Genomic DNA, 26,786 nt, shown 5'->3' with positions numbered 1-26,786 from the left:
GTTGATAAGGGACGGGGTTGAGGACGGGGTTGGGACGGGATATGACGGGGATGAGGGACGGGTTGAGGGACGGGGGTTGATAGGGATGGACGGGTTGAGATAAGGGACGGGTTGAGGGACTGATAGGGACGGGTTGAGGGACGGGGTTGATATGACGGGGTTGATAGGGACGGGGTGACGGGGTTGAGGGACGGGGTTGATAGGGACGACGGGTTGATAAGGGACGGGGTTGAGGGACGGGTTGGATAAGGGGACGGGGTTGAGGGACGGGGGTTGATAAGGGCGGGGGCAGGGTTGAGGGACGGGGTTGATAAGGGGCAGGGACTGAGGGACGGGGTTGAGGGACGGGCTGATAAGGGACGGGGTTGAGGACAAGGGACGGGGTTGAGGGACGGGGTTGAGGGACGGGGTTGATAAGGACGGGCGAGGACGGTTGAGGGACGGGTTGAGGGGGTTGAGGGACGGGGACGGGGTGATGAGGGACGGGTTGAGGGACGGGGTATGACGGGACGGGTTGATAAGGGACGGGGTTGATAAGGGACGGGGTTGACGGGATATGACGAGGTTGAGTTGATGACGGGGTTGAGGGACGACGGGTTGATAAGGACGGGTTGAGGACGGGGTTGATAAGGACGGGGTTGATACGGGGCGATGACGGGGTTGAGGACGTGATGACGGGTTGAGGGACGGGGGTTAAGGGACGGGGTTGATAAGGGGCGGGGTTGATAAGGGACGGGGTTGATAAGGGGCGGGGTTGATAAGGGACGGGGTTGATAAGGGACGGGGTTGAGGGCAGATGATGATGATGATGCCACTTTCACTCGGACGCTCTCTCAGGCATAGCAAATTCACTTTCCTTCTCCTCTCACTTGTTAGTTCTTGTGGCATCAGCGATGAAGGAGAGAACTCTTAGTGAGTAGTAGTAGTCGTAGTAGTAGTAGTAGTAGTAGTAGTAAAAAAAGTAGTAGCAGTAGGTGTGACTATTGGGGGAGGATGGAGGCCATTTTAAATTGTAGTAGTAGTTATATTATTATTATTATTATTATTATTAGTAGTAGTAGTAGTGTATATTGTTATAGAATAAGAAACGAATGTACTTAAGATTTGAGGTTTATTTGCAATCGCAACATAAGAAAATCAATTGTCGAAAAAAGTTTGAAATTACTTTGGAAAAATTACAACGAATACAAATAACTGTACACGCATCTATGTTTCACCCGCTAGTCAGTTAGGGGTTCACTTTACAACACCGGGAGCCAGCTAAGGGTTAATTTTACAACACCGGGATTCACCTGGGTTTCAGTCGGCAAGGTATTCAAAGGGTTCAGGACTTTACCTGGTTTAGCCTTATTATAAATTGTAATTTGCCGCTCTCCTCTCAGAGTTGACAGCTAAGTAAGAGGCGTGCTCAGAGTGTACAGTGTGTGTGTGTGTGTGTGTGTGTGTGTGTGTGTGTGTGAGTGTGGGGCATAAGCTTGTGAAAGTTCCGAAAGATAATAAGTGTTAATAATTTTCACTGATATTAAATTATTTATCACTGTCAGAACAAACAAGTCAAATAATAACCAAACATTATCAACATCTATATATCTATTCATCCAGCAACATTATCCTTGTGAGGAGACTCCACCAGAGGGTTGTGAGACGTACTCATTATCGTGTGAGTCTTTATGAGTTATGGGGTGAAGTGTCTCCTAAACTTTAACATACCAGAAAAAAGGAAATAATGAAAAAAATTATACTATGCATCGTGTTCGAAATATTGGTGTTGTGTCTTTTATATTTGTTCTGATAAGTGTATTTGTGTATTTTCTATGGATTTGAGAACTTAAAGAATAATATATAATAAGTAGATCGTATATATGGGTCATTAGATGGATATACGGAGTGGGATTTATGTACATATACTTCCCAAGTCTTGAAGTAATTGTAAACAGTTTGTTATGGTCGAGGTTCTCATCCTATATCATTTCCCTGGGGACCGCCATTACCACTCCAGTACTTCCTGACCTCCTTGCCTCACCTTCAGTACTTTCTCCCCTACTCTCCCAAACCTTCCCTAGGACTTCCTCCCCTTCCTTCCTTAACTTCCCCTCCTTGACTTCCCTCTCCTCCTTAACCACTCCCCTCCCATCCTTCACTCCCTTGCCGTTCCCAGACAGTGTAGTAAGCAAGGCGCAACTCACTGACCTGATTCCCGGGAAGCTGTGGTTTCGGAGCTGCCCAAGGAGGGATAACCTTAACGCTTCAGTGACTGGTAGAAGATATTAATGCAGCTTTTCCTTTGCTGTGATAGAGATGTCAAGTGCAGATATCACCTGTTGGTAAATAATTAACACCTTAATACTTTCATAGAGAGATAATAGAAAAGTTAAAAGGTGTTCAATTAGTTAAAAATCCTCTCGTAAGTTCACAATGGTTTAGTGTTTACATAAAGAGCACAGACATATAAACAGTGATAAAACGCCTCTATTTCAACACATGTTTGCCGTGACCACCTCATATCCTAGGAATTAAACGTATACCAGTGACCGGATGAGTTATTCTGACGGTGCGTATGAAGGTTCCAAGGGCGAGGCTGCGGCTATGTTGTCGGTTCAGGAGCAGAGTGCCAGTCAGGTGTTGGGTAGTGTTACTATGACCTAGACACAAATTTGTTGGAATATTTATGAAAAAAATATGTGAATGTCTCGTTGATAATGATTTCTCTTTACCTTATTCATTTATTTTCTCTGCGTTCAAGTTTATCTGAAATATTTATATATCTATGATTTCCTTACTGAAAAATGAAATTTTTTTCTATTATTTTTGTTTGTCCATTTTAGTTTTTATTGCAATATTTATGTATGTCTCTCTTTTATTCCACGATTTTTCATTTTACTCATTTTTTGGGGGGTTATGGGGTGGGGGGGGTAGTGTGTCAAGTACGGAGGCAATGAGTGAAGTGAGGTGACGACCTTCACTCACAGTTAAGTGGCTCAGGTAAGTTCCTCAGGTGGCACCCAAATGTCAGGTATTGGTCGTACCCAGCAGCCGCCAGCACCAGGGTCAAGGCGTTGGTAAAAGATCACACATTCAGGTTGGTGTCGAGTATTCCTAGGGTACGATGGGCACCTTGCCAGAATGTAGAGGAGTTAGCTCGGACTAGTCCCCGAGTGGATGGTAATTCAACTTGACCATAGGAAGAGGGGGGGGTGGTGGTGGGTGTTGCTATAAGAGACCTTTCTGCTAAACTCGATGTGTTTTACCGGGTATGCAACAGGATAAAATTAATCTTTGATACGGAATTTTAGGTTTGAACAACGTGAATAAATTGTTTACACTTTCCTTGTCACTAAAACAGAGGTGGTGCGTCGAAATGTTATACTGGGGACAAACAACATGAGGTCAAACGTTGATAAGAGGTTCTAAATTTCAAGAACGTGAAGTAAACTGACAACAACTTGACGTAAGGATAGAGAACCTTCAACTGGGGGTTTGTATGTGATCTTGTATCAAAATGAAAGTAAGTGAAGGTAGGTGACGAAACTCCTCCCTCACTGTTTGGTTCACCATTACTTGGAACACATAGAGACTAGACCAATAATTCTCTGTCTTGGTGCCCTGTGGGTCATGGTTGATCACTCGCTTAGCTGTAGCAGGAGAGGGTAACATTCCTAAGTACGTGAGCGTTAGTTAACTCGGAGAAAGGGCAGGAAGTCTTCCGCAATCAAGTACCGGGGCCAGCCACCTCCCACTGTGATGTACAGGGCGGGTTACGCTCACCACTTCTCTTCAATTGTGCCTCTTACGTCCTATTTCTGTGCTGTTTCATTTCGTTACCTTAAAGAAAAAATCAGATAGAGTATTTTTCTATACATGAATGTCCTGCTCACTCGCTCGTCCACACTGCCGAGTTAACCAAAGGATACCCATTCATAGCCATGGCACAGCCTGGGGGTTTAGTACAGTGGCGAGGGAGATAACTCGTTTGGGAGTTGTGTTGTATCTTAATTATTGTATTATAATAACAAATACTTGAAAATAAAACACATAGTAAGTATTTGATAGTCGAATACAGTAATTAAGATACAACAGAATTCCCAAATGAATTATCTCCCTCGCCACTGTACTAAACTCCCCAGGCTGTGTCATGGCTATACATATTATGAACCTGTATCATTTATGTACCGTTAGATGAAGGTCTTCCCGTTTGCTTCTATAATCTTCTCTCCTGCCCCCCTCCCGGTTAATGGCTGCCAAATTCCTTCTTTTTCAGCTATCCAAGTATGCGCAGCTGTTAGTAGGATGTTGTTCTTATCTCGTGGAGGCCAGTCAAGGGCCACCTTTATTCTTGTTGACGTTTGCTGGACACACTACACCAAGTGAACACGTGTAACTGCAGCATAATACTACAACGTTGGACCTGATGAACACCCAGGCTAATTGTACTGAAGGATTCCTCAGAAACACCAGAGAAAACACTTGACGGTAACAAGCGTGATTAGCTCTCTGAAGGAATACTGTACGTGTAATTACTTAATACAGTAATTATCATTTATATTTGAAGTTTATCCAAGTTTGTTACACTTCAGTAATTATGGAGGTAATCAACATTTCACAATATTTCGAATATCCTAAAGAATATTTTGCGTGGAATTAATAACTAGAAAGTACATTTTTATATGAATCTTTATTTTCTTTTACGTGAACACAATATATGTAAGAAGTGCTCTGTCCCCACTAGCGACTATACCAGCACCATGCCTGGATACCGCTCGCACCTACCAAACTAACATGATGTAAAACAAACACAATGAAGGAACCGGTAAGTATGAATTATCATATTTAACGCTTAGAATTGAGTTCACAATGATTTAGGAGTAAAAGTAACTGACGCCACTTTACCGCGAAGCTGAACATGACCAGCGTACCAAATCCCATATTAAAGGTGAGTAGGAGCAGAGCAGTTGTCGGAGTGAAGGTCAAGGATATGTTTAATGCGGGTGGAATCTGACCCCGTTCCAGTCTCAGTCCGGAGGACACCACTATAAAAGCCAGAGCGAAGTGGACTTCAACACCAGACCCTGTCAAACACACTCACCATGAAGTTCGTAAGTGTTGGTGTATAGTGTACGTTGTCCACACAACACAATAGATGAAAGGTTGTATATTAATCACCGTTAATCAAATCTAGAGTATTGGTCCCGATGGCGTTATGAAAGTGATTGGCAGTAATCTTTGAAGTTGGACAATTACATTCATGCATAAGGTATCCTCTGGGATTATGACGCCTGAGAGCATATAACACCAGCCTCCTCTCCTAAAAGTCGCTGGGTTACGCCCAGAACACTCCCAGTCCACCCAGCTGTGAATGGACACCTAACTTTATAGTTGAGGAAATAAAGGTGGTCAATTGCGGTGTCAGATATACTCTTCCTCCTTGTGTACTGAAGGCTTATTCCTCAGTGGTGGTGTAGGCCTAATGCCTCTCAATATTAGGTAGACTACTAGGCAGGCTCCCTCCACGAGAGACGCTGCATTTTACTTACTTGTATGTGTTCTCAATAACATAATTTTTTGTACGCTCCAGGTGATCCTCGCCGCCCTCGCCGCTGTGGCTGTCGCCGCACCCAAGCCTGATTACGCTCAGTCGTCCCATGAGAGTGTCGAGGTAATACCCATCCTGAAGGACGTCCGTGTTCACGAGGAAGATGGCAGCTACAACTTCGACTTGGAGACTGGCAACGGCATCGTCCTGTCCCAGGCTGGTACTCCTACCGGTCCCGATGGATCTGTGGTGAAGGCTGGCTCCTATTCGTGAGTAATTTGATTTTACTGACTTGTACATGAGTGATCAAAATAGACTAAGCAATTATATAATGTTGGATATAGTAGTTGTTAATACGTAGGATACATGTATAAGACCGAGGAGTTGTTTATCTTTAACTCACCTTCTTTAACTGTATTACAGCTACACCGCTCCTGACGGCACCCCAGTTCATGTGAAGTTCGTCGCCGACGAGAACGGCTACCAGCCCCAGTCTGACCTGCTGCCAGTGGCTCCCGCCTTCCCCCACCCAATCCCTCAGTTCGTGCTGGACCAGATCGCCTTCGCTGCTGCAGAGGACGCTGCCCGTGCCCGTGGTGAGCTGTCCGCTGAGTCCTCTGAGGATGGTCCATCCTTCAGCTACGGCGCCCCCTAGGAGCTTCAGTTTTTGGATGCTAATATCCCGTTCATGAAGTTCTTATGTATTTATTCTATTTATTTTGGTAATAGAATATATTATTTTTAACAAAAAAAATGGATTTCCTTTCTCTTTCCCCAATTCTCACGGAGTTTCACAACTTCATTTTGCCATTCATTGTTACACTTTAATATTCCATGTAATGTGCATTAGTGACTTTTTTATATGAAGTACAAGTACAGCAGTTGATAAATGACACCAGTAGCGATTCAAAGTATATTTCTCACTAAGTTATATATTATATAACTTAGTGATAAACATATTTACACACCTACTCCTCTGCTCTCACCTCAGTCTTTATCACAACACATTCCACTATTGTTGTTTTTGTTACGGTATTGGCTTCTACAGGAGATATCTTCTAATGATACAGATGTTGATGAAGTGGAGCGGAGTGGGTCAGACTTATGAGCTGGGTCACCACTTATGTGGAACTATGAAAATCTCATAATTTTTACCCAATTATCAGAGAGTAATTACATAAACACTGATTCCTCTTACCTACAGTTTTATTGCCCCTTTAAAAGAAAGAATATTTATGAAATGGAATTAGAAGTGTTGGCTGTTTTGTTAGTTCTTTCTAACGTAGTGAAAGCTAGAAACTATAGCCATGGGCACCCACCTGGCCCTGAATGGTCAGCACCGCCTCCACCTGAGAGCTTCGTACTGGCCAGAAAACCTAATGACAAGGCATGAATTTTGTTATAAGAAACCAATGCCTACACGGGAGTATGTGATTAACACACACACACACACACACAATTACACACACACACACACACACACACACACACACACACACACACACTGATTTACGACGATGGACTCCGGTCTTGTGTTGGTAGAAAGTGTGTGTTATTAACCTCCAAGTGGTCGGTCATCCAGTGGTGGGTCACAGAACGTCACAGTGAAGATGTTTTTCGAAGCTACCAGACTCTGTCATGGCTGTGTTGAGTGAAATGATAAGAAAAAAAATAAAGTAAGATCTGTCTACATAGTGAAAATGAACCTTATTTGTGCATCTCCCATGTCACAACTTCACCTCTATCTGCCAAAGTCTCAGTTGATTGTGTCAAATATTCCACCCACTTGGTACATTATTTTTACTAACACACCTGCATAGTTATTAAAAGTCTGCACGTCTATTGGCTGTCTGTGTGCCACCATTAGCACCCGATTAACAATTATTAGACAACTTATTCAGCTAGTCGTTTTATGTGTGTGTGTGTGTGTGTGTGTGTGTGTGTTTCGGCCAATTTTCAGGAGAGTTTAGCAAGGCTTTGATGAGAATGACGATTAACACACACACACACACACACACACACAGACACACACACACACACACACACACACACACACACACACACACACACACACACACACACACACACACACACACACACACAGACACACACACACACACACACACACACACACACACACACACACACACACACACACACACACACATACATGTATATTTTTGGAAACGCCTAACTGGCCATATACGTAATGTAGATATCATAGATGTCACAATACATACAAATGAATAGTCATACATAATATTACCTAACCTTGACTAATTCACCTATCCTACTTTACGCAAAATTTGTCTTAAATGAAACGCATCTAATTTGACCATATCCGAAATAATTTTCATTAAGTTGTAATAATAAAAAAAGTTATCCTTATTTGTCAAAAAACGTAAATTGCTTGTAGAGGCTAATCGATGACTGTATCTATTGAAGGTAACTCTATCAAGCTTCAGTTAACCTGTAGTTATGTATTATTGCAGAGAGGACAAACAACTTAAGATACATTGTTGTTTATAGTTATGTACAAAAAAATTTCTACGATACTTTAGACAATATTTGGCAACTACAGGAGAGTCTTACCGGAAGGAGGACGGATTTTAACATCAACATGCTTAGATTTTTTCTCTACTATTTGTTCTTTATATTTTTTCGACATAAATCATGATGAAATGCAGCGTTCACCAGTTATGAACTAATCCAACATATGGCCCTCAAGTACTGTAAATATCAGATCTTGCCATGTACTCAGGCAATTTCGGCAGCAACTGTACTCATGGTGTTGAAAGTTTTCACAAAAACACGTCATAAGCTGGATGAAACACATGGCCGCGAGGATAGTGTGAGGATGAGTGTCGGTGTCATATTATCACTACCACACATGTATAGAGTCTTGATACTCAGTCATAAATAAACCCTTTTGTTGAGTATGAGTGATATTGGATCAACTAGTGATATAGGAAACAGTTATCAGTTAAATTAACAAACTGAGCACTGTAAAAAGTAGCTCAGGAATGTCGCACTGATAGTGAAAGTATAAATGGAATATGAACATGAACATCAGTGACAAGGTCGCTGAGAACCACTGGTCACATGGGAAGGTGAAGGACATGTCTCTTACGGGTGGAACCAGCACTTACCAGAGTCACAGGAGCCGCCTGGGAGACGCTGCTACACCTCCGCTATAAAAGTCAAAGCGCCGCTGACTCAAGCACCAGAACCACTCCAACACACTCATCATGAAGTTCGTAAGTGGTGGCTCTGTGAAGCTGTGCCAGTTGTTAACGACACTTTGTCAGACAGAGTGTCGGTGTAAGATGAATATCGGTGAATCAATGTGAAACTTGATAGTTTCTTGCCATGTGACTATTATATATATATATATATAGTTTTTATTAAGATGGGTAGTGAAACAGTAAGCTGGAATGTTAACCAGATATTTTGTGATACTTTAGGGCAAAGGAACTATACAGTAACAGTGGAAAGACAATATTACAACAAGAACATATCAACAGGGAGCTCAAGGGATCCTCAGTTGGATCCCACGGGTTAAGAAAGACCTTTGAGAAAACACAACTGTCATATAAACAAAAGAAATTGTGACGTTGATGACAATCAAGCGACCATGGGAGGCTTAAGGCAGTAGATTTCTTCAATACTGAGGTCATAAAACATTATTTAATTTTCTTTACCAGGTGATCCTCGCCGCCCTGGCCGCTGTGGCTGTCGCCGCACCCAAGCCTGACTACTCTCAGTCGTCCCACGAGAGTGTAGAGCATGTGCCCATCCTGAAGGACGTCCGTGTTCACGAGGACGACGGCAGCTACAACTTCGACATAGAGACTGGCAACGACATCGTCCTATCCCAGTCTGGCTCTCCTGACGGTCCTGATGGCGCCGTGGTGAAGTCTGGAAGTTATTCGTGAGTAGTTTTTTAATAATTTTTGTTGTGTGATAAAACAACACTAAGTAATTTCATCATAGTCTGTTTAATAATTGTTTGTTGTTACAGTAGTTAAAACATGTATGAGACTGAAGAGTTGTTTATATTTAATGAACTCTTTAACTGTATTACAGCTACACCGCTCCTGACGGCACCCCAGTTCATGTGACGTTCGTCGCCGACGAGAACGGCTACCAGCCCCAGTCTGACCTGCTGCCAGTGGCTCCCGCCTTCCCCCACCCAATCCCTCAGTTCGTGCTGGACCAGATCGCCTTCGCTGCTGAGGAAGACGCTGCCCGTGGCCGTGGCGAGCACTCAGCTGAGTCCTCTGAGGACGGTCCTTCCTTCAGCTACGGCGCCCCCTAGGAAGTCTCTCTGCTCTTCTACGATACTTTGTCTGCTCTTGAATGTGACGTGTATTTATTCTATTTATTTTGGAAATGGAATATATTTTTTTCAAGCAATGAAGCAATTCTTTCTGTCTCCTAAAATTTTGTAAATATTTTTCCCTCACTGGTTGTTGTTCACAGCTGCACATTACCTGTCAGTGCTATTTAACACCCTTCAAAAGCCTTAGTTTCCACAACACACAAATCACTTGTATTAATATTGAAAAAAAAACATACATGAATTATGTATATTGAATAAATTTTGAGTATAAGATAATTAGATCTTTATCACTTTCGTTTAATAAGACTTGTGCCAAACGGTGAGTGAGGCTGAAGTAACAGTAGTAGTGGCTGGAGTGACTCATCCTCTGCCAGATGTACAGTAAACGTTCTATCAACGATCACTAAAACATTCATCCAAAACTGTGGTGCAACAATGGTGGTTATACACTGGAGGTCAACTATCTGGTGTTTTTGTATCAGGTAGTTTCCACGTCGACCTCAGTAAAGTCAAGAGTGGGGGTAAAATACCGGATTTGGGGCATGTGGTGGCTGACATCCCTTCAAGACACTAGGTGATACCATAATCAAAACAAAGAAGTGTATTCATGATATATTGTCGGTAAAGCATTTGAATGCAGTAACATCAAGAGTATTCTTAATTTAATGAAAGTGGGTCCCACAGTGCTGACGGCCCATTAGTGGCAAGTCAGACTTGGCACACTGTAGATTAAGTCATTTTACGGTATATTAGGTGGCAGTGAGCCGCCATTACACTCGACCGCTTTCACTTCTACAAGTGTAACGTTAGCTACCCAATCACATCTGGGTGAACTGAGAGTTCCTCACGGGCGCGAACAAGCGACCTTTGTGACAGGTAACGAGGCTGTATTCACTAGGCCGCAGCACCTGTGTGAGTTTCCTACTCTTGTCAAATTCACAAAAAACCTCACAAGCCTTCTGACTTGTGAGTTGTTTGGTGGACACCGAAGGTTTGTTAAACTCTTTTACGGGCGGCCAGGGTAGGAGCGCAGCCTCGACCACCTTTATACTTGTCCTGCGTTAATTAATTATTAGTAATCAGTTCAGGCCAGAAATAATCAAGTGTGCTTAAAAGACGTTTTCCTCTCGCCCCCGATATGAGAAAACACTTATTAAAAGGTTAAAAAATAAGTACTTGTTGTCTCCGCTTAATGTGTCTTGAAGTGTTCAGAGTGACGCGCTATAAACAGCTGAGTTATAAGGAGAATTTACCAAGTTATTCTGAAATTATCTACAGTACAAGGGAAAGCAGAGTTTACCCACTATGGATCGAACATACTCGTTTATATAACCCTCTTGTATGTGCCAGGTATTGTCAAGTGTCCAGGGAATTCTTGATGAGATAGAATAATAATAATAATAATAATAATAATAATAATAATAATAATAACAATAACAATAATAATAATAATAATAATAATAATAATAACAATAACAATAACAATAATAATAATAATAATAATAATAATAATAATAATGATAATAATAATAATAATAATAATAATAATAATAATAATAATAATAATAATAATAATAATAATAATAATAATAATAATAATAATAATAATAATAATAATAATAATAATAATAATAACAATAACAATAACAATAATAATAATAATAATAATAATAATAATAATAATAATAATAATAATAATAATATAATGATAATAATAATAATAATAATAATAATACTAATAATAATAATAATAATAATAATGTTAATAATTTTACTATTACTACTACTATTTATACTGTTACTACTACTATTATTATTATTACTACTACTATATCAGAGTTCTGTCAAATCAAATCAGAGTCTTAACTATTCCCTGAGGCACAACACTCGGTTCCAGCGGGTCAGTAGACTTCACCTTTCATCACCTTTGTAAGATTTTGGGAGTGTGTGTTGTAAGGAGACAATATGGCAAATCTAATACGAATTCTTAAAGTCAAAAGGACTGTTCCGTTCTACACAATCTTCTGGCATGAAACAATCTTTACCGTTGTTGGGTCGTACTCCGTGAGCAAGTTATGTTCGCTAAGTGGCTGAGGATTGTGTTAAAATGACATGGCTGTATTCTTAACATGATGACTAAAAATTTGTGGTAAAGTGATCATGAAACTGTAATTAGATATGAATGTCAAGGGCATGTTTACTGCTGGTGGAACTTGTCCAGGCCGCAGTGAGAGAGGCAGGCCAGAAGGACACAGCCACAGCGACCTATATATAAGGGGGGACGGCGTGGAGTCAAGTACCAGAAATCATCAAGCAGACTCACCATGAAGCTCGTAGGTCTTGGAGCTCCGTAGGAGTACAATTATATTATGCAACTATTTGAAAAGAAACAATTGTGATGTAAATTGATTGTTAGTGAATAGATGTGGAACAAAGTGTTTGCGTGTGAGTGTGTGTGTGAGTGTGTGAGTGTGTGTGTGTTTTATCAGAATTAATGACACTGTTCTTACACTCTCCAGGTGATCCTCGCCGCCCTCGCCGCTGTGGCTGTCGCCGCACCCAAGCCTGACTACTCTCAGTCGTCCCACGAGAGTGTAGAGCATGTGCCCATCCTGAAGGACGTCCGTGTTCACGAGGACGACGGCAGCTACAACTTCGACATAGAGACTGGCAACGACATTGTCCTGTCCCAGGCTGGTACTCCTACCGGCCCAGATGGCTCTGTGGTGAAGGCTGGCTCCTATTCGTGAGTATTTTATTCTTTACATAGTTCACTTTGTGATCATACAAGATTATTTTGTTACATTTTGTTCAATATTTAGTTGCTTAGGATATATAGCCGAAGTGTATGAACGCGAGGGTAATTTATTCTAATGAGTTCTTTTAATGCATCACAGCTACACTGCTCCTGACGGCACTCATATCGTCGTGAAGTTCGTAGCTGACGAGAACGGCTACCAGCCCCAGTCTGATGTGCTGCCAGTGGCTCCCGCCTTCCCCCACCCAATCCCTCAGTTCGTGCTGGACCAGATCGCCTTCGCTGCTGCAGAAGACGCTGCCCGCGGCTCTGATGAGTCTGCTGAAGGTCCTTACCGCACCTACAGTGCCCCTTAAGAACTTTGGCTTCTAATAATGGCTTGTGTGATCTTCAAACGGCGCCCCCTAGGAACTCTGATCTTCTATGATAATGTTATTTTCGTGTCTCTGGAGCTGTACTTGTATTTATTCTATTTATTTTGGAAATGGAATATATTTTATGCAAATAATGAAGTTTTTCCTTCTTCATTTACCCCATGAAAGTTCGTGACTTTTTTCCTCGTCGTTTCTATTGTTATCAAGTTTCACTATTTTCTCCAACTTTCCAAATACTCGTGTGAGATTTTTATTTGAGATTTCATTTACTATTATTCTCTATATACCTTACATTAAACATATATAAAACAGTTAATGGAAACTTAAACGTGATAGTAGAGCAAGTCTCTAAAATTGAAAATTGAAATAAAAGAAGAGGAGGTAGTATGGAAAGCGACGTCATGTTCTCTGTCAAACACCCCTACAAGACAGTGAGACAGAGGCAGTAAACACCCCTACAAGACAGTGAGACAGAGGCAGTAAACACCCCTACAAGACAGTGAGACAGAGGCAGTATTAACTATTCCTCAAATTTTCATTAAAAAACCTAAACCTTAAATCTCTGGCTGAGTGCAAAAAGGGCCAATGACCAAAAAAAATGCCAATTTAGACTTTGGCCCATGAAATGTTTCATGGGCCAAAGTCTAAATTGGCATTTTTTGGTCATTGGCCCTTTTTGCACTCAGCCAGAGAATTTAGGATTAAGAAAGTTCATCCAAAAAGTCATAATTTCACCCCAAAGCATAAATATTTATTCAATCCTCAAATATTTATCCAAGACTCAAATATTCACCCTAAGACTCAAGTATTCCCCAAAAACTAAAAAAAAAAAAATACCCCCAAAACTCGAAGCGATTTTGAAATTGACTAATATTTGTGAAGAACTTACTAGAGGTTTCACAGTACTAAAGGGATATTCTTAGCATGGACATTAAACATCAAAATTACCAGTATACAGACAACTTACTACCACTGGTTAAAATAGCCCTGACACAAACCATATGATTTGGGAGCTGCCACACTAGTACTCCTTACTGCCCTATATGGACTCGAGGGTCTGAGGAGGTGGTGGTGTAGTGGCTTCATTCAAACTCGGGAGGCGGTAATCTGTGTACTCTAAGTGAAGTCAGCCTCGGCATACAAAGTGTTTTATTACTGACACTAGTGTTGCTCTTGGTTGTGTGACACTTTACCAAAAAAAATAAAAAAAAAATAAAAAAAATAATAATCTAGTCTTACTTTGACATTAACTTCATATTTGGTAACGAACGAAATAAAACTTCAACTGGTAGGCATGACCTCATATTCCCTTACAGCATTCAGAGACTTATTTAGAAAACTGGCAAAGTAATTATTATTTTATCTTAATAACAAAGATTTAAAAATATTAATTCTGTCCAACAGTACCACTCCTAGAGGATACTATTGGCCGTAGAGAAACTGTATTAAAGCAAAGTACAAAGCACCCCAAAACACCATATACACACAGAACTAAAATACCTTAGTCATAGATGACTCGTACGTTACTAAACAGAGCACAAGAGAGAGCGGCGGCGGTCATCAGTGGTGAGGCAGCGTACGAGTGAAGGGCAAGGCCACGGTGCACCTAAGGCTCAGCACCACAAGTATCCTGGAACACACTATTATACCCGACCAAAAGAAGACATGCCACTTAAGGTACCTCGACCTCCTTAGAAGAAAAAGCCGGATTAAGTAGTTGAAACCGAGAGAATTAATCACAAGAGAGACTGCATCCACAAGGAAGATAATCGTTCGAATCGGAGAACTTTAGGAGACAGAGGAAAGACACAGTAAGGCGACCGAGGAGGATAAAGCTTTCGCCTCCTCCCAGGAACACCCCTTGTCTATCCAGGTGTGAATAAGTACTTAACTTTAAGAGTCGGGGAAGTGATGGTGTTCAACAGCGTGGCAGTTACTGAATATAAAGAGCCTTTCACTTTGCCCACTGCAAAGTCAGGTGCCCAATCTGCAGCTGTATTGACTGAGGATGCCCCATCTAGAGGGCGGCAGCAGGACTCGAGTCAGGAACCGTTGGCCAGGTGGTGAGTGTTACATCCACTCAGCCCGCCTCCCTCCATACTTCCAAAATCTCAGTTTACATATAATGTCGTATGAGACTAAAGGTCCCTAAGAATTCTCAGAGGCGCAGATCAACCTGCAACAGCTATTGTCAGATTGTTCACCGTACAACTATGACTTGCACGAGGACATTAATTTAAAACAAAATATTTTTTGGGTTAGGAAGAGTGGGGAAATGAGGAAAGATAAATCATCGAAATATTTATGGATTATGTAACCAATGTTTATTTGAGAATAAATATAATAAATATACCAGAAGTTCCTGCAGGCCAGTTCGGGTTTATAAGCTCTAAGGGGCACTGTAGGTGCGGTAAGGACCTTCAGCAGACTCATCAGAGCCACGGGCAGCGTCTTCTGCAGCAGCGAAGGCGATCTGGTCCAGCACGAACTGAGGGATTGGGTGGGGGAAGGCGGGAGCCACTGGCAGCAGGTCAGACTGGGGCTGGTAGCCGTTCTCGTCGGCGACGAACGTCACATGAACTGGGGTGCCGTCAGGAGCGGTGTAGCTGTAATACAGTTAAAGAGTTCATTAAATATAAACAACTCTTCAGTCTCATACATGTTTTAACTACTGTAACAACAAACAATCATTAAACAGACTATGATGAAATTACTTAGTGTTGTTTTATCACACAACAAAAATTATTAAAAAACTACTCACGAATAACTTCCAGACTTCACCACGGCGCCATCAGGACCGTCAGGAGAGCCAGACTGGGATAGGACAATGTCGTTGCCAGTCTCTATGTCGAAGTTGTAGCTGCCGTCGTCCTCGTGAACACGGACGTCCTTCAGGATGGGCACATGCTCTACACTCTCATGGGACGACTGAGAGTAGTCAGGCTTGGGTGCGGCGACAGCCACAGCGGCCAGGGCGGCGAGGATCACCTAGAATATAATTATTTCCTATAAGTAATAATAAAGATGGACATGCTCTCCATATTCTACAAAGGAAGTATATATGGCAGCAACATCTGCTGACAATACATTTCAACCAATGATTCAAATTTGTTGTTAGAATTTCAGGATTAATATACCGATACAGTAACAGGAAAGATAGACCAAGAGCAGCGGTGGTTTGTGGAAAGTTACGGGCAATCTTTTTGTCTTTTAAAGACAGCTTGGCATCAAAGACAGTAAGAAAGAAATGAACATACTGAACACGTACTGTACGTCATAGTCCACAGCATATGAACAGTCCACAAGTGACAATATTCTGAAGTACTGGACGAAAACTTACTCTTTTGTCCACATTTTTGTACTGGAACTAGATAAATAATGCAATATATTTTTTCTCTATTTCTAGCCTAACTAATGATCTTTAAAATATCTAACTTATAATTCATTTGAGTTATATTATCTTAACAAACAAAAACGCGGGGAGCGATCAAATAAAGCAAGTGTCGTTGTCAAATCAATTCACAGAAGCGTCTCCTCGTCAAGTACTGAAGAATCAGGATAGTCTGAACTGATGGAGGTTATAATATTGTACAGAAACCCCCCCCCAGTGAAAGTGACTTACACAGTGATAGTCTTAGGTATAGAAGAAAATATACCAGACAAGTTTATACCTGACAGATAAATGAATTATCGTTCAGTAACTATATCAAGACACTATTATTTATAATCTCGAAATGGATCTTTATCATACGACACCTATATCAAGTATAACTGATCAGGTGTCATAAGGTAAAACACAATTATACATCAACACTTACGAACTTCATGGTGGGTGTGTTGGGCAAGTACTGGTGTCTTGGTCCGCCTCACCCTCTCTTTTATAATGGAAGTGTAGCAACCGCGGTAAACACGTCCTTGACACTTATTAACTAATATGGATGTACTAGAACAACGATCATTATTGGGCCCTCTTAACCTACCTCGCCGTGTTGCTTACCGGTGTATCGTGGCCTAACGCTCATATACATCAAGTGGGGTTTATAATACGGTACAGTTTATCTTTAATAGGGAGGTGTATACCGTACAGGATCTGGCATTATCTTATCATAAATTGTTACTTCACTCAATAACAATAGGGCTAGTCTGTTACTTCACTCAGTAACAGTAGGGCTAGTCTGTTACTTCACTCAGTAGGACCAGTCGTCTGTTACTTCACTCAGTAACAGTAGGGCTAGTCTGTTACTTCACTCAGTAGGGCTAGTCTGTTACTTCACTCAGTAGGGCCAGTCGTCTGTTACTTCACTCAGTAACAGTAGGGCTAGTCTGTTACTTCACTCAGTAGGGCTAGTCTGTTACTTCACTCAGTAGGGCTAGTCTGTCTGTTACTTCACTCAGTAGGGCCAGTCGTCTGTTACTTCACTCAGTAGGGCCAGTCGTCTGTTACTTCACTCAGTAGGGCTAGTCTGTTACTTCACTCAGTAGGGCCAGTCGTCTGTTACTTTCCCTAATTCTGAGGAGAGTTGACTAGGATACTCCAGTGTATGTTTTTATCAGTCACATGGAGGACTGAACCGCAAGGGATGAAACATAGCTACATGACCCTACAGTGTGTGTTAGATACTGCTGAGAGAGAGAGAGAGAGAGAGAGAGAGAGAGAGAGAGAGAGAGAGAGAGGATACTCTGATGAACACTAACACTGACCGGCGATGTAAGTTCACAGTGGGCGTCTCACCTCATAACATTCAGGTAGAGATTACTGAACTCATGGTGATGATTAATGCGTGTGACCGTCACCTTTGTTCTTATTTTCTTAATCTAGTAAAATATATTCATTTTTTTTATCAAACATTGCTGAGTGTAGTATTAACTCTCAAGGTTAAGCAGATGGGTAGCTAATATAATTCTATACGCAAACTTTTACCAACCATTGTTTTGATCATTGTCTCGCCACTAAATGCTGTAAAATTTCTTGAGTTTATTTTTCCGTCAGATAGTTAGTAGTTTGAGAGTAAACCTTTTGCTTTCTTCCTGTGTTAAGATACTATGCCACTGTATATATTTCTATCTCTGAACATAGTCTGGTGTTCCTGTGTCATATTTGCACTAAATCGTTGTGTTTTAAATACATAAGTGAATGCAAGTATGGCATCTTCCCTCTTCCCTCTTATGGCGTGTTGTGTTTGAATATGTAAATCGATTTCTAAAGGAGTTCAGGTCCATTTAAAATGTTTTCTTTGCACGTGACGATTTTTTTTATCCAACACCAACCGGGTATAATAAGTACTGTACAGTTAATGATTATTTGTGTTAGACTCTTTATACCGGCACTAGTGAACCCCCCAAAAGTAAATAATAGTAATAATGGTAATAGCTATTTCGTTATCATCATTACATTTACCTCGTTCAGTTCTTTGATTCTTGACTGCATACATTTTGTACATAAACTTGTCACAGGAGGCACCATTACTGTATGAGGCTGTCCATCCCAAATGACTCCCTTACAAATTTCTTTGAATATCTACGGGAAGAACTTTGAGGGAATAATCTCCTTGATCTCTCAGTTACAGTGTTTTCTCTATCAGTCAACCCATATGTAGTAAACTTAACATTCCTTGTTGTATCTTTCGAGGAAATATTACTTACATACAAACATAACGTTGATGGTCTAGATATGTCTATAAGTAAGACAGACCGCGCCCTCTGGCCACTTGAAACATAAAAGTCCAGTTTCTGAGACCCTGTTCTTTTTAGTTTGCCTTAGTATAATGTACCCGGCGTCGACACTGTGAGTGATACAGTTTCACTTCGTTCAGCTCGTACTGTTAGTCTTCATCACATATACCTATTAACACATTCTTGGGATAATCAGCTGGGAGGAGAAGTCAGAGGAGAATAGAAAAGGGCAAAGAGGGGAGAAAGAGGAGACGGGAGAGAAGGAGGAGGAGGAAAATGATGAAAATAAGGAGGCGAGGAGGAGAAAGAGGAGATGAAGTAAAGGAGAGAGAGAAGAAGGAGAAGGACAAGGATTAATTTCGTATCTCAGCTCCTCGCCTACCCCCTCAGTCACCAACGTGCACACTTATTAAACACGATAAGTCAAGTGGGCTGACCGGTAGATGACACAGTTTAGTGATTTTATGCCAGCTACTACCTACTCCAGTTATATAAAATGTATCACGCTCGTACACACACACACACACACACGTACACAAGTTCAGACACTGTGTGCGTATATGAGGGAACAGTAAATAAAGAGAGTTTGTCGTTACTGTAGGAAAATCAGAAAGCAATATTGACACTGAGACCAATGTTAATGTCTCTTACAGGTTAAAAACAAGGGTGAGGAATGTCGGTCAGCGGGAACAGGTTACTGTGTACTGTACCTGACCTGGGAGATATCGACCAGGTACAGTGTTATATTTTATGAGTCCACGTGCGAGAGAAAAGAAAGAATGGGAGAAACAGACAGACATAAGTACAGAAAAAAAGAGACAAGTAAACAAAAATTAAGACAGATATATCAAAGACATACAGACATTTGTTTGGTGGCAAGATTACAGATGACTATAATTTATGTCTATGTGAAACAATTAGCAATAAATAAAGTTGGACTAACTGATTTATCTGTTCACCATCATCATGCAGTAAAATACACACACACACACACACACACACACACTACTGGGTGTAAATACAAGGGCAGTTATCTAGTTAGGTCGAATGGCAAATGCTCTCATTGGATAAGTGTTTACTGTAAGTCTGCAACGATTTCATTATGTATATGAAGATTATTTATACAAAGATATGCACTAATTTATCATACGTCAGGAACCAGAGCAAGGTGAATGGAAGGTGGTGAAGGTGAAGGACAAGTTTACGGCTACAGAGGGCGCCTGGAGGAACCTGCTGTCGACACCCACACTATAAAAGCCGGGGCGACAACGTCTCTACATCAGTACCTCCCTGACACACTCACCATGAAGTTCGTAAGTGTTGCAGTGCAGAGAGGTGTTTCGTAAGACAAATAATCGTGGCTAAAACGAGTATCTGAATATCTAACACCCCAGTTAAATATTTGATTTTAGGTATATTATTAATTAGCTACCTAATACGAGCATTACAAATATATGACAATGAGTTTAAATCATCATTCTTAAAGGCGAGCGTTAACAAGGAATAGGTTTGAATGCAATAATGTAAGTCTATATTGATGCTCACCGAGGCAGTACCATAGCCATTACTTACCTTTATGATGCTTGTGCCAAGGTGATCCTCGCCGCCCTCGCCGCTGTGGCTGTCGCCGCACCCAAGCCTGACTACGCTCAGTCCCACGAGAGTGTAGAGCATGTGCCCATCCTGAAGGACGTCCGTGTTCACGAGGACGATGGCAGCTACAACTTCGACATAGAGACTGGCAACGACATCGTCCTATCCCAGTCTGGCTCTCCTGACGGTCCTGATGGCGCCGTGGTGAAGTCTGGAAGTTATTCGTGAGTAGTTTTTTAATAATTTTTGTTGTGTGATAAAACAACACTAAGTAATTTCATCATAGTCTGTTTAATAATTGTTTGTTGTTACAGTAGTTAAAACATGTATGAGACTGAAGAGTTGTTTATATTTAATGAACTCTTTAACTGTATTACAGCTACACCGCTCCTGACGGCACCCCAGTTCATGTGACGTTCGTCGCCGACGAGAACGGCTACCAGCCCCAGTCTGACCTGCTGCCAGTGGCTCCCGCCTTCCCCCACCCAATCCCTCAGTTCGTGCTGGACCAGATCGCCTTCGCTGCTGCAGAAGACGCTGCCCGCGGCTCTGATGAGTCTGCTGAAGGTCCTTACCGCACCTACAGTGCCCCTTAAGAACTTTGGCTTCTAATAATGGCTTTTGTGATCTTCAAACGTATTTATTGTATTTATTTTGAAATAAATTTATCATAGAACTGTAAATGTAATGGTATTATTGTCGTCACTAGTACTACCTATACAGTACATCGTCTTAGTGTGTGAGTGTTACCTGAGTGTTGTCAAAGGAGCTGACAAATATAACCGGATTCATCATAATAGAAGTTGAAAGTTAGATTTTATGTGTCGAGTAATAAGCACAGTACCGTGCGGAGTTCTCTGTACGGAGTATAATTATCTATAATTTTCCCCGAGAATGTAATATAAATATGCGCCTCGAGTAAAACTAATCTGGGTTTCATCGCCATAATTTGGTTATATGATAATCTTTGATGTAAGCGAAAAGCAAAACCCAAAAAGTCGAATTAAGTCAGTTTAATACAGTTGCCATGAAGCGTGGTAACTCAAAACTCACTTCAATGTTCTTCAAAATATATATAAATTGGTTTTCGTGCGATCTCTGACCCTAAAAATTAACAACATAAACATAAATATCGAATATGTGTCGACTAACCACCGAGGATCTCACATGAAGCCCTTGTGGACACTGTCATCCAGTGATAAAGAAATTAATGACCGGAAAAAATATCTAATTAGCTATTTACATCAATTTTGACACCAGTAAAATATTGGAATTCACGTCTTAATCATTTTTTGCGCGGGTTGTTAGGATGAGGCCAAGTAGGACAGACGACTCTAAAGCTTTAGGAATATATAACCAGTCACTGATAGAGTTACTGGGAGATTTAGAGGTGTTGATCGTCTGTGACTAATGTGGACACGATACAAAACAAAATCTTCGACAACCACAATAAGGTGACGATTTACTGAAAGACAAGTTCAGTAGAGCGAATGAAACTGTTTAAAGATGACAATTTTGTAACTGAAACGCGAATGTTATATAAACAAAATTCACGTTGTCTTCTACTTCATCAGTACAATGAACAACATTTAGACGCAGAGTTTAAACACTTTCACCTACATCACCAGCTCTATAAATGGCAATCCTAACTGGCAAACCAAATCATTCACCAACAGTAGTGGGCGGGGCAGGAACAGTTGCAGGCAGCAGAAGGGGAAGGACAGGTGTAGCAGTGGGTGGAGCAGGAGCAGATGCAACAGTGGGCGGGGCAGGGACAGGTGCAACAGAAGGGGAGACACAGGTGTCCTTCCTCAGGGATAAACCTCAAGTATAGTTAGAATAAAAACCGAGTAAAATGAAATATGAAACAAAGTATTGAATATGTAGCAGGTAGGCCAGATCATAAGGGGGTGATAGAACACTTTAATGCTCGACTGGATATCAGATTTTCAGATAAATAGTTGAAACCAGAAATCTTGCGGGATTCAGTGAACAGATAATACTCCAGTTAAATGGGTTTCTTAAGCTTATGGTGTGCTAAAAACTATACTATTAACTATTAATTAACATAACATGCTATAGAAGTTCTGATCTGGGTATAACAAGCAGAATTTGAATATACCAATGTGAATTTAAACCAGTCAAACAAATACAACGCGACTTACACCTTGTTTCAATACTTTTGGTTAAGAGTTGTTGATGCTCCATTGTTATTACCGTGCTTCAATAACTAAGGTTTTTATTTAACGTGTAAAAAGGATAGCTATTTTACTAGTTCATCAACAGTTAGCAATACAAGAGATAGAACCCCCTGTATCACTAACTGGTCAACACGCTGGTGTAACCTGGTCATCTTTTCTGCCGCTACTCCGGAGTGTAACGTACAAACACCTTTCACATTACAGTAAACATTTAATTATTGATGATAATGATAATAACAACAATAATATTATACTGAAAAAACTAGGGGATGTAATGCTATTAAAATATTCACGTTGCATATATACAAGATTTATTTCAAAATAAATAGATTAATTTACATATGAACACTACACAAGTTCTTAAGGGGCGCCGTAGGTGAAGGAAGGAGCCTCAACGGACTCATCAGAGCCGCGGGCAGCGTCTTCTGCAGCAGCGAAGGCGATCTGGTCCAGCACGAACTGAGGGATTGGGTGGGGGAACTCGGGAGCCACTGGCAGCAGGTCAGACTGGGGCTGGTAGCCGTTCTCGTCAGCGACGTACTTCACGTAAACTGGGGTGCCGTCAGGGGCAGTGTAGCTGTGATACATTTAGGAATTATATTAGATAGAAATTATTCTTCATTTTCATACATTCATTGAATATCTCAGACACTCAGTCTTCCTTGATCACATTATAGATATACTCACGAATAGCTTCCAGACTTCACTATGGCGCCATCAGGACCGTCAGGAGAGCCAGCCTGGGACAGGACGATACCGTCGCCAGTCTCCACGTCGACGCTGTACTTGCCGTCGTCCTCGTGAACACGGTCGTCCCTGAGGATGGCCACCTGTTCTACACTCTCTTTGGAACGAGCGTAGTCAGGTTTGGGTGCTGCGACAGCCACAGTGGCCAGGGCGGCGAGGATCACCTTGGCACAAGCATCATAAAGGTAAGTGGTAGTTACAGGAGAGTTCTGTGAGCCTCACCATATACAGCTATCATGGGTCCACAATTAACAGTGTCTTGTCTTATACGAGAATTAGAATATCTATGCACTTTCATTGGCTAGTTGATATATTTTGAGTTAAATCTCTTGTCAGCTTATAGCTTTTTGTGTGCTCGTCCGGTTAGATATAGACAACTGCAATGAACAAGGACTTCATGCTGAGATATATATATATATATATATATATATATATATATATATATATAGACAACAAATGCATATTGTATGAATCACTAAATTATTCACAACACTTACGAACTTCATAGTGAGTGTGTTTGAGAGATTCTGGTGCTCAAATGCCTGTCTCTCAGTCTTTTATAGCGGGGGTGTAGCAGTGTCCACCTGGTGGCGCTGTACCTGAGGCAGGTTCCACTCACAGTTAACACGTCGTTGACATTTGCTAATTAATCAGGTTACACCCAAGTTTTAATCATTATTGGATAGTTATTGTTTTTGAAGTCATTTCATTTTTTACTGTTTTATGCAGATAGTCAGATGGATACCAAGAAAATTTACAAGAGATTTCGGATTTGTTTTTCACTGAGAAAATTTTTCCCTTACCCTCATTAGTTTTGTTTCTTTGAGTTTTCCTTTCTCTCTCCTTTCCCTATTCTCTCTCTCTTGACTTTTGCTTTATCAGCCTAGACTTAATAAATCAGTTCCGACACCTTCCTAGCTTTCTGAACGATCTTCCGCTTTGATCATTCATTCCCCTCCAGTGCCCTAACTTCCTAATTTAATCGACTTATGATGGATTTCGTTTTGCATCGTTGAGTTGTATCGTGTTAACCGGTAGGGGATCTCTTTATCAAGTGTCGATCTGCTGCTCTTGTCACACACACACACAGTCTCAAGTAACCTCCAAACGTTTCGAGTTTGTAATCAATAATTGTGGCCTTTCACACTTCCATTCTCCAACATTGCTGCTAAAACTGGCCGAGAAACTAAGAACATTATTTACCTTATGGTAATTATTCAAATTAATGATTCATCTTTCCATGATTGTGCAATTCTGTTAAAAAAAGTGAGCATATAATCAAAATACATATAAATAACTACATAATGGACCGAACCTAACCTAACCTAACCTAGGTATAATTTGGTTACTTTATGATGGTAATCAAAGGCTTTAAATTAAGCAGGCCAAGACTTATCACATACGAATAAATTCCCATCGAGTTGTGGCAATCAAAATATAAAGTTATCCTTACATGGTAAAAATGTCAAGTCGACTTTTTAAAGCTTAATCGGCGAACATCACTAATGTAGCGTAAAAACACGCGCGCGCACCTACGAACATTATATCACGAAAATCAATTTTGCAAAATCAACAAATTATTTGAAATACTCTATAAAAAACCTTCGTTACTGATTGCGGGGAACCACTATGTTTGGGATGTGTTTGCGTTATCTACAACCAGCGGTGAATAATGGACACGATACTCGTACAGCAATCCTAAAATACTTAAAGAAACATAGAAAGATGTAAGGTAGGTGTACACATAAAACCACGACATGAATAGGATAAAATCACTGCTTCAAGTACGAAGTATTATTGAAATGGGCGGAAACTATAGCACGGAAATAGATTAGATGTTGAGAAGGGAATCTTGTGCGACACAGTTAAAGGTCTATAAAATAAGGAGTAGGTCGTCAGAGGCCACATACGGATCACAGCAGAAGACTGGCAGGAGATGGAGAGCTAAACCCGAAGTTGATCATTATAAACAAACCAGTTCAGTGAAGGAGGGGGAGAATTTTTCTTAACATTAGAAGCAGACTGATAATTTCCCAAACATCAATAAGAGAACAAATTTATACCTCAGGCCTCTATACTCGCACAATGAGAGTATTAAAAGTCATTGACGAGGCAATACTGATTAATGTATTTGGTCAATCTGATTGATAAACAAATGTCAGGGACATGTTTGCTGGTGATAAAACCTGCCCCAGCCACACTCACAGGAGGACATTGCTACACTGCCGCTATAAAAGACTGGGCAACACGGAGTTCAGCATCAGTTTCATCAAGCACACTCACCATGAAGTTTGTAAGTGATGGAGCTTCTTCAACAGTGTCCTATAAATCTTATTAGTCTGATATTCGTAAAGAGTTAAATATATAAAATAAACTCTGGGACAATTCGGGGTGTATTGAAAATTGGAATACAGTATTATCAGCATCTTTTAATTTCTGACGTATGTGTAGGGACGATTAACAGGGATTAACTGATATGGAGAGTACCTCAAGATATATTAATTAGCCTGTGAAATATGTGTGGATAATTTCCATCACATGACATGCAAAATTTTTAGGTATGAAAAGGCTTAGAATAATGATTTGCAAAATAAACAGATGCTCACAGAGGCAGTCATAGCCATTACTTACCTTTATGATGCTTGTGCCAAGGTGATCCTCGCCGCCCTGGCCGCTGTGGCTGTCGCCGCACCCAAGCCTGACTACGCTCATTCCGAAGAGAGTGCAGAGCATGTGGCCATCCTGAAGGACGTCCGTGTTCACGAGGACGACGGCAGGTACAGCGTCGACGTGGAGACTGGCGACGGTATCGTCCTGTCCCAGGCTGGCTCTCCTGACGGTCCTGATGGCGCCATAGTGAAGTCTGGAAGCTATTCGTGAGTATATCTATAATGTGATCAAGGAAGACTGAGTGTCTGAGATATTCAATGAATGTATGAAAATGAAGAATAAGTTCTATTTAATATAATTCCTATATGTATCACAGCTACACTGCTCCTGACGGCACCCCAGTTTACGTGAAGTTCGTCGCCGACGAGAACGGCTACCAGCCCCAGTCTGACCTGCTGCCAGTGGCTCCCGAGTTCCCCCACCCAATCCCTCAGTTCGTGCTGGACCAGATCGCCTTCGCTGCTGCAGAAGACGCTGCCCGCGGCTCTGACGAGTCCGTTGAGGCTCCTTCCTTCACCTACGGCGCCCCTTAAGAACTCTGGCTTCTAAGAATGACTTGTGTAGTGTTCATATGTAATTAATCTATTTATTCTGAAATAAATAAATAATAAATAATTCTTAAATGTTTGACTAATTTTTCTTCCCATAAATATTATTACCTGTATTTCATAAATTTTGTTATGATATTACTATTATTATTATTATTATTACATATGTGAAAGTCTTCGCTGTAATATCCAAGTCGCTTACACGTGTTGGTACAGGTATCTTTAGGAGTTTTACCGAAATTAGGTTACTATGTGCAACGATAAGTCTCGCGTTTCTGTGATTACATTTTAGCACCATCTGTGAAAACCTGTTGAAAATAATGTTATAGGAAGTAACTTAACAGCTCTAA

The 26,786-nt window shown here is 41.0% G+C and overlaps 5 protein-coding genes across 9 annotated transcripts; 4 read left to right on the top strand and 1 right to left on the bottom strand.

Annotated features, from left to right (window-relative positions):
• Nucleotides 1-4,995: 4,995 nt before the first annotated feature.
• On the top strand, nucleotides 4,996-6,727 carry LOC121863562 (cuticle protein AMP1A-like). The gene is made up of 3 exons (XM_042362260.1): nucleotides 4,996-5,093; nucleotides 5,573-5,799; nucleotides 5,954-6,727. The coding sequence occupies exons 1-3, from the start codon at nucleotides 5,085-5,087 to the stop codon at nucleotides 6,183-6,185; spliced, it is 468 nt and encodes a 155-aa protein (XP_042218194.1). The 5' UTR covers nucleotides 4,996-5,084; the 3' UTR covers nucleotides 6,186-6,727.
• Nucleotides 6,728-8,683: 1,956 nt separating this feature from the next.
• Nucleotides 8,684-9,950, top strand: LOC121863561 (cuticle protein AMP1A-like). The gene is made up of 3 exons (XM_042362259.1): nucleotides 8,684-8,787; nucleotides 9,235-9,461; nucleotides 9,617-9,950. Exons 1-3 carry the CDS (start codon nucleotides 8,779-8,781, stop codon nucleotides 9,846-9,848), a joined length of 468 nt encoding a protein of 155 aa, XP_042218193.1. The 5' UTR covers nucleotides 8,684-8,778; the 3' UTR covers nucleotides 9,849-9,950.
• A 2,178-nt stretch (nucleotides 9,951-12,128) lies between these two features.
• LOC121863556 (cuticle protein AMP1A-like) lies at nucleotides 12,129-20,953 on the top strand. 3 transcript variants are annotated; one of them, XM_042362254.1, is made up of 3 exons: nucleotides 12,129-12,205; nucleotides 12,392-12,618; nucleotides 12,770-13,138. In XM_042362254.1, exons 1-3 carry the CDS (start codon nucleotides 12,197-12,199, stop codon nucleotides 12,984-12,986), a joined length of 453 nt encoding a protein of 150 aa, XP_042218188.1. In that variant the 5' UTR covers nucleotides 12,129-12,196; the 3' UTR covers nucleotides 12,987-13,138. The 3 variants fall into 3 exon arrangements, with proteins under 3 accessions (XP_042218188.1, XP_042218189.1, XP_042218187.1); XM_042362255.1 differs by lacking the exons at nucleotides 12,392-12,618; nucleotides 12,770-13,138 and adding exons at nucleotides 20,271-20,494; nucleotides 20,650-20,953 and having other exon boundaries at nucleotides 12,174-12,205; XM_042362253.1 differs by lacking the exons at nucleotides 12,129-12,205; nucleotides 12,392-12,618; nucleotides 12,770-13,138 and adding exons at nucleotides 19,839-19,990; nucleotides 20,271-20,494; nucleotides 20,650-20,953.
• On the bottom strand, nucleotides 15,293-23,821 carry LOC121863563 (cuticle protein AMP1A-like). Of its 3 annotated transcripts, none has more exons than XM_042362263.1 (3): nucleotides 23,716-23,739; nucleotides 15,766-15,992; nucleotides 15,293-15,610 (listed from the first exon to the last, which is right to left on the bottom strand). In XM_042362263.1, the coding sequence occupies exons 1-3, from the start codon at nucleotides 23,722-23,724 to the stop codon at nucleotides 15,394-15,396; spliced, it is 453 nt and encodes a 150-aa protein (XP_042218197.1). In that variant the 5' UTR covers nucleotides 23,725-23,739; the 3' UTR covers nucleotides 15,293-15,393. The 3 variants fall into 3 exon arrangements, with proteins under 3 accessions (XP_042218197.1, XP_042218195.1, XP_042218198.1); XM_042362261.1 differs by lacking the exon at nucleotides 23,716-23,739 and adding an exon at nucleotides 16,823-16,916; XM_042362264.1 differs by lacking the exons at nucleotides 15,293-15,610; nucleotides 15,766-15,992 and adding exons at nucleotides 22,766-23,048; nucleotides 23,159-23,382 and having other exon boundaries at nucleotides 23,716-23,821.
• Nucleotides 23,822-25,405: 1,584 nt separating this feature from the next.
• LOC121863554 (cuticle protein AM1199-like) lies at nucleotides 25,406-26,515 on the top strand. The gene is made up of 3 exons (XM_042362248.1): nucleotides 25,406-25,511; nucleotides 25,871-26,094; nucleotides 26,205-26,515. The coding sequence occupies exons 1-3, from the start codon at nucleotides 25,503-25,505 to the stop codon at nucleotides 26,419-26,421; spliced, it is 450 nt and encodes a 149-aa protein (XP_042218182.1). The 5' UTR covers nucleotides 25,406-25,502; the 3' UTR covers nucleotides 26,422-26,515.
• The last annotated feature ends 271 nt before the right edge of the window (nucleotides 26,516-26,786 follow it).

This window comes from Homarus americanus, unplaced genomic scaffold, assembly GCF_018991925.1.
Source record: "Homarus americanus isolate GMGI-L3 unplaced genomic scaffold, GMGI_Hamer_2.0 scaffold41366, whole genome shotgun sequence".
Taxonomy (NCBI): Eukaryota; Metazoa; Arthropoda; class Malacostraca; order Decapoda; family Nephropidae; genus Homarus; species Homarus americanus.
This window is presented reverse-complemented; position numbering and strand designations above follow the sequence as displayed.